General features: G+C 39.0%; 1 protein-coding gene across 1 annotated transcript; it reads left to right on the top strand.

Annotated features, from left to right (window-relative positions):
- Positions 1 to 4494: 4494 nt before the first annotated feature.
- Positions 4495 to 9308, top strand: plpp4 (phospholipid phosphatase 4; the record flags this gene model as incomplete). The annotated part of the gene is given in 2 exon segments (XM_034241056.1): positions 4495 to 4665; positions 6718 to 9308. Coding segments are annotated over 2 exon segments (380 nt in total), but the record flags the coding sequence as incomplete, so codon positions are not given.
- Between the last annotated feature and the right edge of the window lie 1453 nt (positions 9309 to 10761).

The raw sequence follows: 10761 nt of genomic DNA, 5'->3' as shown, positions 1-10761 counted from the left end.
GGCCGTTTGTGTGCAGTTCCAGGATAGCTATTTCAGAAGAAATACAGGGCAGGAAGGAAAAGAGACTGATATTACCACAATTATTAGATTTAGCTGAGGGTTTGACCGGAGCATGACTCCACTTTTTAAATCCACAGCCAAACCCGTTGCTTTGAAAGAGCACTTATCTACTTTAAAATGTCTCCTCTGTGTTCACTTGTCAAAATCCATAACGGGTTCAAGAGAACACCTGCAAATGTACTGCGCCATCCGTAAAAACTCCTCTTCCCACTAATTTCTCTCTGCTTTTTACCTCATTGCATTTATACCTCCCTCACCTTTGACCCCTGCCACCCCCACCATTCTAGAAACAATGTGAGCATTGATTTGTAAACCATGCCTCTGGTTAAGTAATCCATTGTATATGTATGACACAGAGTACATTTAATGCGACCTTACTGTGCTTTGTGGCATCTTACTTGCTCTTTGTATCACCATAATATTTCTAAAGGAAACTTTTAATGAGTCTGTGGCACTTAATACATTCAAAGTGACCTTTTTTATGCAGCAATTTCATGCAGTACTATAATATTCCTGCAGGGAGTTATATCAAATCGTACAGTGAAGTGAGTTTCAAGTGTATATTAATCATATTGTCCCCAAAAAGAACATTTAGTTTTCTATGCTACATTTTAGAATGGTTTAATATATCCTGTACACCTTGAACTACTGAGTTTATTCATCAAATGTTGTACTGCAGTATATACAGTATAGCTATGATTGCAAAAATCCCCCCTAGTGATCCTAAAAAGTGCATTCAGAATTTTGTCATTTGTATCCTCTGAACAAACCTTTGAAAAAAAATCTCACTGCACTCATTAGGCATCTTTGTTTTGTCTCGCGGGAATTGCTTGTCAACGCTTTCGATTCACGAAGCGGATTCACGACCAGAATGCTTTTCCCTTGGTTGCCTTCTCTTTGGCCTTTCACAATCCATTGCTGCCTCTCGAGGAGCCTCCTTCAGTGGCTCTTTAGTACCCCTAGTATTCATTGTGTCACCCTACCAATGTTCTGGCTTAGTTAATTATGTAAATCTCAAATGTAGAAATTTGTTTTTGTGCACGTTTAGATGATTGCGAGGGACAGACACTTGCTTTTCACCCTCATGTATAATGCATGGCCCAGCAAATAATTATATTATTGTATTCCTCAAGGTGATGACTCAGTGTGCAAATATGTTGTTTGTATGCAGTGTGTTTTCATGCTACAGTAAACCACCTAATGATAGCTTAACTATTTAAAATGCAATTACCACTGGTCTAATGACATCTATTTATATCTGTGTTACCATCGGAGAGGCCAACAGAATATTGTGCACTTTCTGATCACCTCTTATTGAGCCATGAAAACCCTATTCCAAAAAAATAAGAAGAGATGTGGGTTTAAATGGACCATCAGCATATTTTATGGAGCCTGAAACCAGCAATGTCTAAAACACCCTTTGAGAGTTTGATGATCTGTCCGCACTGCCTTCTTCTTTAAGATTCTTGGATAGGCTCCAGCCTTCATCAATCTGAATGAATAATGATAACAAGTAATAGCGGTAAACCTGCTGGATTCCCTGTGTACTAAACTCACAAATAAATTGTATTAGGGAGATGAATTTCCTTTTTTTATTACTGCCGAATTTAATTCCATATATAATTCCATTTTATTCCATTCTATTTCTATGTAAATACTGCTATATTTTACTTTATTTTTTATTATGTTTACTTTTTTTGTTATGTTATGCACCATGACATCAAGTCAAATTCCTCGTACGTGTCAACCTACCTGGTAATAAACCTGCTTCTGATTCTGATAAACCTGTTCCTGAATTTGATTAAGAATACAGAACAAGAGAAACAAATAAGTAAGAAAAAAACAATAAGTAAGGTCTTATTATTCATATAAGGCAGATAATGATACCATTTATAAATAAACGTCTTTAACTTTGTCATGAAATTGCAGTTTGCAGAAACTATAAGAGAGAGGAGAGGTGTTTTAGAAATATGTGATTTTCTCATGTGAAACTGCTGCAAATATATTAACAGCTATTGGAAAGACTCCCATTCAAATTGTGTACAGACATTCGTAGAGTCACTTGAGATTTACATTTACTGACTCCTTGACATTTTGGAATTTGAGTAAAATTAAATGGATTTCCTTGAGATTTGCTAGAGATATTCGGTGCCGCTAGAGGATGCATTTAAATAATGCCATAACTTTTGATATCATTTTCTAATGAATCAAAACGTTGCTTTATGACACCTCTGAGAATAAAGACATTACTATCAACCCCAGTTGCACATGGTTTTTGGGTTTAAATCTGTCTAGTGCCTCCCTTGGTTTTTTGTTGTTTCTCTTTTTGGATTTTGGACCATCTAATGACAACGTATGCAGTGTTTCTTTCAGTCAGTATGCTTCAGAGCTGGACAACACATTGTCTCTTGGGTTCCTCTCTGAGCCTCTACAATCTAATGAAAAACAACCCAAAATACAATTCTCTCCATAGATAAGCAGAAATATTTCCGTTGTCCTCCCAGAAACATTTATGGGGCCAACAAAAGTGGCCAGAGCTTACTTTTCAACATCCCCTTGTTTGCCCATGTTGCCCTCATTACATTCTAACATGAGCTTACTTGGATATGGCTGCTGGATGGCAGCAAAAATAAAACATGTAGTATAAAACACAAACAGACCTTTATGAAATCTAATCAGAATTTCCCATTAGACAGTCTTGTAAAAGTGTTCATTCAATTTAACATTTATATGCAATAACGCAAACTACATTATACCCATAATTTCCGAAATGGGTGACGCCGTATTACCACATTAAAAACCCAATATCAGCCTATACCAGCCATCCAATATACTACCTAATGGAAAATGCTGAGTTAATGGAGCCAACTCCTGCTCCATGACAGCAGGGCGGCTACTCAGACAGCTGGACTTTCTGCCCTTTCTTCCCACCATCCTTTCTCTCTCTCTGCAGGCTGCACACATGTATTGGCGTCTTTAGTATTCTTGGCCAGTTTGTGGGCTAGGCAACAAATGGGCTGCTGATGGGTGTTGTTTGGCCCGCTGCAACATTAAACTAATGACCCTGTCTCAGCTCCACCTTTTACGGCTCTATCACACAACTTTTTAATTCACACAATTAGACCCTTGCACTCACCTCCATCAACTAAGACGCACAGTTTCTTTAGCACAGCCAGTAGCTCATTTGTTTTCCATACAGGGGTTTCGCTTTCGTTGTGACCTCAGAGCATTTATTGATGGGCCTCTGCAGAGGGAAGCGGCTGGACAGGAATATATTGTTGCATCAACTATGCATACATGCATTAGCTCTATACTAATCTGATGTGAGATTTGGTTCAATTTGGGACAGTCTCCGCTCTTATCTCAGTCCGGCAGTATTTGCATAGAAACCAGTCATTAAGGATCACATTTTGTACTGCATGTGTATTGGCTCAGGAAAGCACATCCATGCTGGAAGTCCATGAGATCAGGCAAAGAGCTTCTCCACTAAACTGGCTGCTTAAGCGTGGACGTTCCTGTCTTGGAAGGCACCTGATTGATCACCCTGATCTCTGCTAGCCGTTTGAAGCAAGAATCAACATCATTGGCCTTCTTTTACATTCTGTCTAAACAATCCACCAAAGTCTTATGGTAAAACATTTAAGGTGAGAAATGGTCTATAACGAAATATGATGCTTTTTAGATTGCCAAGATTGACAGCTTGATCAAAGTTGTATAAAGTTAGATTGTATATTTCTTAACATTATGCAAATTAAGACCACCCAAGAATTGCTGCAAGTCTCCCTGCCACTGCCTTTTTTTTGTTGTTTATTTTATCTTACTATATTTATTTGTTTGCCTGTCCTTGTTTTTCTACCCTCCCTCATACTGTAAAGCGTCTTTGAGTTGTGAAAAGCGCTATATAAATAAAATGTATTATTATTAATATCAGCTGATCAGAGGCCTCTGAGTGACAAAGAATAGAGAATGAATAAACATAAAGTAAAGTAATAGTCTTCCTGACTGAAATCACACCTTAGCTTCATAAGTCTTCCTCAGTGTTTAGGTTGTGCTGATGTGTTTACCTCTGCCTGCTCTCAGGCACCTGTCACACACTGATTGACTTCAGTGCAGAGGTATTTTCTCATGAATGTTCTCCTCAGACAGGAAACCTATGAGTGGGTGGCAGTGGACAAGCTGCACATTTCTCATCCACCTTCTTCATTACCTTCTTCAGTCTAAAATACTTGGGCTTCACACTTTAGCTGTCTGTTTCTTTTCTGATTTTATATTTGCTTTGCACTGTTACTGTTCCATTATGCATTGTTATTGACTTTGGTGGACAGGAAAGTCCCTTGAAACATGGTCAAAGTTTATGTTTTCACTGGTATACTAGTCCAAATGCTGTATTTAATTTTCGATCTTGACCAACGTTTTTCTTTCTCTGCCTGCTAGTTGCATTCTCCGGACTTGGCTTCACCTCCTTCTACCTGGCGGGGAAGCTGCAGTGTTTTACGGATAAAGGTCGAGGGCGTAGCTGGCGTCTCTGTGCTATGGTGCTGCCTCTCTACAGTGCCATGATGATTGCATTATCCCGGACCTGCGACTACAAACACCACTGGCAAGGTACGCAAAGCAGCTAAAATATGGGACACAAGAAAATGATTACGATGCTAAGATTTAAATGACTATCAAAAAAAAAGTTATGTGTTCAAATATCTGCTTGTGTCAGCCGATTGCTGTTCGGAAAACTGTTTCAATCACACCTGGCTCAAGGCACTTTAGGAATTATTATACAGATACTGTAAAAAGCATTCTCGGGGTGATGCTGATTTTAGAAAAGCTTTACCACTGTAAAAAAACACTTAAAAAAGAAGGGTAAAAGGAACAGTTTATCCGGTCAGGCAGCTTGGTTATTCACACAACTCACTCAAATATTTGTCCTATGAACCTGTTTTCTGTCGCCAATAGCATGATTTTTGATATCCTTAAAAGTGCCTCAGATTACAGTGAAGTGGCATTTCATTCAGCAGCCTGGAAAAACCTTATAATTACACACTTCAGTTTTGCATATCTGGTCTGAAAGGAGTGGAAGGAGAGTTGGGGGGGACAGAGGGAAGGCGCTGCATATGTGTGTGATGAGTGGGTGAGAAGATATGGTAATATGATGGCAGCTCTGTCATATGGTGTTGATTAGTTTTAGAGAGCCATATGTTCCCAGAGAGTATAGCAGCTCAAACAGACAACTATTTTAACAACCAGTATTTATTCACATCAACACAAACAGCAGTTACAGTCAAGACAGGTCTTCCAATTTCTTCGCGTGACAAATAGTTTCCGTCTTCCCTCAACACTGTAAGTAGGCAGCAATGGTGCATCCCATTAAACATGAGGGGCCCACAATCTGCACTCAGTGTCGTCAACACAAGATTGGAGCCCCCATTATCCTGGCCATGCTTGGTGGATTCCTCTATTCTCCCCATTCTTTCAAACTTTGGAGGTGGGCTTTGTCCTCCGGGGGGGGGGGGGGGATGCTGATCTACCAATCACTGTCTCTGTCTCAATGAGGCCACCAAACTAATACATTGCATCAAGTCACAGTCTATTAAATCCAGTTGACAGGAGTCGATTAAACATTCTCAGAGCGTGCTCATGCATTGTATAGTTTATGGATGGTGGAAATCAATGTTTCATTTCACCCAGAAGGGGAAAATAAAGGAAGTGCTGTGGGCCCCATGGAAAAGTAGAATTTTGATATAATGGAATCGTCTACTATAGCTGTCCAAGCCACCAGCTGGCTGTGTCATTATGATCTATACCTGGCAATATAGGTTTACTATTCACCATGGCAGCATGATATTATATGATGTATTATAGCTTAGAGGGGGGTTGGTATAATACGAAATTGTTCAGCGGAAATGACAAAATGACAGAGACAGCCTGTCCGGAGGCAAGTGGGCCCAGTGCTCGGTAAAACAGAGTCATCGCGTTGCCTTTCAGTTTACTTCCATCACGCTGTAAACTAGCCTGTTGCACATACAGTACAGCAGTCATGAGCAGAGGATGTTAGAGGGGCATGGGGTCATATTTAGACAATTTGACGCCAGCGATTTTTGTGTCTTTTACATTCATCTTTTCCTAGACAACTTTTTGGACGGTTCTTAGGGATAATAAAATGTATGTATTTAAAACAAACCCATGAGAGGGGTTGGTTCAAACTCTGCTTATTACAGGACACTTCATTAATGCTTCATGCAAAGGAATAAGGTGTACAACTTTCTCAATTCAGATAATGCTTCAGTAATAAGAAGATGCTGATTTTGTACGGCTAAGATATATACTATTACTATGTGCCAACTGATTAATTTAATATAATTCACATAAATGTCATAATGTCGTAAATCTTTCCAAATGCAGAGTATCAGTCAATGTTGTTATCCAAGCTTTAAATCTGGGCACATCTTTTGATTTCCATAATAGGAGAATATGTTTCTTTGCACACAGGAGACCATAGGACAGGAGATGAAGTTGTGCATTTTAAAGTTTGTTACATTGTTCAGATGTGCCCAGTCAGTAATGGATTGTTCTCGACAAGGTGTTGTTTTTCTTCCTCCACATGGGCTAAATGTAACTATACATGCATACGTTAAAAATATACGTGTTTTTGCGACTTTGCAGACGCCGTTGTTGGAGGAGTGATCGGGTTGCTGTTTGCCTATATCTGCTACCGCCAGCACTACCCACCCTTTCTGCACACGGACTGCCACCTGCCTTACGCCAGTCTGGCTGCTGCTGCCCACCTGCCCTCGCACCCCCAGGACGACCCGCAGCCCACGGACAATGCCACCAGCCTTCCCCTGGAGGGCCTGACTGAAGGCCCAGTATGACTAGTGGCCACCACCGAGACGTCCCCCAACACCCTCACTAAGCCAGCGAGCCTACCTCCCCATTCCAAGTGACTGGCTGGCTCTTGAATACATTCCAGTGGACTTTAATACGACACACCCATCTACAGTACATACCCCCGTCTCGGTGACACCCACATGTTTATTTTTTTGGGTTGTAAAAAATCTATATTTAGATGTGATGTATGAGAGGAGTTTATGAAAAATGGGACAACACCTCTGAGAGGGAAGAGAGAAAAACAGGCTGAAAACCCGAGGAATCACGTCCTACTAATGGCGGTGAAGGAAGAGGAAAATATCTCCAGTTTTTGCTGGATTTTTTGGCTTAATGAGAAATGTGGTTGACAGGTATGTTGGAGTACATTTAATGTTTTGCTGTGAAGTATTGGGAAAGCAAGTTGGAGATACCCAGAAACATCCCATGAAATGTCACAGCAATCAGTCATGAAATCTAACCAGTTAAGAAGAGTATATGTCCCCATAAATCAAAGCTAATGGGATTTAATAGCATGAAATCTGATGATATTGTGTTTCAGTCATACTTTAAAATGCACATTGCGTTTTCCTTTAAACACCCAAGGATTTGGAACAATGCTTTTTAAAATATCCAATTGTCAATTGTGACATAAAGCTAGATATAGAACCAATTTGCTTTTGCACAAAATCACTGCTCCATATCAAGGACAGTATTCAATGTTCCCCAACTTTACTATTCTACATTCACCCATTTTTGACATTATATTTCCTCCCATTGTCTTTGGGCTTGTATAGGCTTCAGCAGTCATGCATATTGTCCCTTCCCAATTTATTTCCTTCTCCTTGTCTCCTTGTGTTTTAAAAGCCCTGCATTTGTTCCATGTGGTTGCACAGGGACATGAACCTAAATTGTAGCTCAATAAATTCAATCTATAACAGGGAGGTGCCAGTGGCGGGGTGCAAGTGTGTCTGGAGTTGACAGACAAAAACTCCAATCTGATCCTGCATTAGTTCTCATTAAGAAGGGTCAGCTACGGCTGCTTGTGCGCACATTAGGACTATATGAGTTGGCCAATAGATGGCCCACGCATTTCAAATTGCTTTCAGCGCATTGTAGCCCCACAAATAGATCATCTAGCATTCAGGAGATGGCAGCCCTGAACCCGGGGCAGCAATTCTGATGTTTTATTCATTTGTAAATGTTCCATTATTTATTAATATTTCCAGTCTTAATTTAGGGTAGTTATGTCGAAAGAAACACCAAAGATTTGTAGCTCTTTTCCTTTTTAGGAAGTTCTGTCAGAAAGGACGAATCATTTTGTTGTCCTGGTTACTGTGTATGTTAAGCCATTGCTGTGACATTAATGGGAAGGTGCAATCTCAGCTTACCTCGAAACCAACCAAGCTACTGAAAAGGCAATGATTATATATATTTGCACTGAAACGTGAAGGGTGAAAAACTGGAGGTAGCACATGAAAACAGTATGATACAAAATGAGCAGCTAGCCAAACGTACAGTAGACGGTTATTTTGTCTTTTTATTATCTTGTCATATCAGTCAAGACACATATTTAGGTAGAAAGCAACACTTGAAATGGCCACAAGCTGGTTTTTGCATCGTATAGAATAGAAAAAGTAAGCTTCTCTGTTCAAAGTTATTTTAAACGCCATTTACTGAAATCAGCCACAATTCAGCTTCTATCATTACGGAAACCCATTGGCAGCTTTTTAAATCTGTTTATGAATGTGTGTGCAGGTTTTTGACAAAGCCTATCCTGCACAGATGCAATACAAAACCTTTTGCAAGAGAGGAGAAAAAGGTGCTCGACTACACATAAGACTCTGTGACGAGACTTGACGAGACTCTGAGAGTTGCCTGGAGAGCAACTTGTGACCTCCTTGCTGGTCTTTCAGCACCAGACTGCAGATCGGTGTAATATTTTGACATCTTGAAGCAGATTTTGTGATTAAATGACACAAATGTATTATGTTCTATAGACCTGCATTCGCCTGACCTGGCAACTTGATGTTTGTATTTTGTCATTTTAGTATTACCTATTAGATGGTGCAGTGTATATTGGAAAAAAATGTTAGAAGTCATGTCTGTTGCAGTATTTTTGGATTTATGTTCCCAATTCCCTGACTTTTAATCATCTTCCTTTTTGTTTTGGTGCTATAGATGCTTTTGTAGCGTCACTTTTATGTTCAAATTGTCATTCTGAAATGAAAATAAATAATATTACAGTAAATATTCATTTTTTTCAAATTGGATGCACAATGATAAACAGTGCATGTTATTCTGTATATTTTTCTTTTCATTCATTTCACCTTCTCATGGACTAAAGGAATCAAAGTGAAAAAATAAGAATAAAGAGATTATAATCAATCCTTATGAATAGATGTCTGAAGAAAAAAGAGTGTAAGACTTAAGAAACTTTCTTGGCATGCCAGTTTCATTTGTGAGAAAATACTTTCTATGAATACGCATGTCTGGCCTTGAGAACTCTTTGAGCTGTGTTTTACCGTTTATATATTTTGTGTTAAATAAAAGCAGCTGTGTGACATTTGTCCAAGAAGAAAACAGATGAGCCTAATGTATCTTGTCAACTTGTGATCGTTGGAGCCTACCTTTGTTGCCGTGATGGGAACTCTTCACTTGAACACATAATTCAGAAACCAATTTTGGATGTTTATATGAAAAATCTCCGTCCTGTTATCAGAACATGGTTATCACTAAGTTATAATATGCAAATGAACCATCGGACGTTATGCATCCACAGACGTTTGCTCTATCCCAAGTTCAGTTCAATGAATTTATGCTTCAACGGACCTGCTGCCGGATTGCACTGTGCTACTGAGGCAGTTGAGTGTGTGTGAATGTAACTCTGTGCTTAATGTGTGTTGTGTTCTTCTGCATCAGTTGTGCTGCACTTTGTTTAGAGAGTTTAAATAAACGTGTGTATGCTTAAGTCTGCCTGTTGCTTTTCATATCAGTGTTAGAGATGGGCCACTCTTGATAGCCTTCATTTGTTCCAGTTAAAAGTTTTTAGCTAGCATTTTTCTGAAATGCATTCCCATGAAACCTTTCTTTGAATAAGAAAATAATATGTGTTTAGTGCTAAAAAGAAAATGTTAACAGGCTAAAACGAAACTTTAATGATGAACATGTCATTATTATACAAACATAAGCATGTTAGCATTGTCAGTGGGAGCATGTTAGCATTTAGCTCAAGGCACCACTGTGTCTACTAAGTACAGCATCACAGAGCTCCCAACATGATTGTAGACTCTCAAGTCTTGTTAGTTAGAATTATCAGTGTCAATAATCTTTTTTAATTAATAACTAATCAAGTGAACTTTTGCAGGGTTGCCAACTTTGGGTACCTGGCTGGATTGATATTTTGATATCATGGGTTTAATTACACATATGCGCACAAAATGACTGCTATCGTGTCAGCAGCGGGACCTTAGCATATATATAGGATATATATACAATATATACAAATACACAATATTGGACACAGACTATAAAGGACATACAGTTTCATTCACTAATGAAAGTCAAACACATGTTTGTTTCCACTGTTTTATTATGTGCCTGTCGCGATAAGCAATTAATTGACTTATCGTACGATAAATAAAAATGAACTCGATAAATTGCCATTTACATGAGGATGTGACTAGCAGTTTGAAAGGATGTACTTGAATTATTATTATATATTATCATTATGTCAGGGGTCTAAAATGGTCATACAACGGTGCCGACAATATTATCGTTTATCGCAATAATTTCCGGGAAAATGTATCCAACAAAATTAATTATCGTGAGTGTCAGGGAATA

This window comes from Gymnodraco acuticeps, unplaced genomic scaffold (assembly GCF_902827175.1).
Source record: "Gymnodraco acuticeps unplaced genomic scaffold, fGymAcu1.1, whole genome shotgun sequence".
Lineage (NCBI taxonomy): Eukaryota > Metazoa > Chordata > Actinopteri > Perciformes > Bathydraconidae > Gymnodraco > Gymnodraco acuticeps.
The sequence above is the reverse complement of the archived record's forward strand: the minus strand, read 5'-3'. Positions and strand labels throughout refer to the sequence as shown.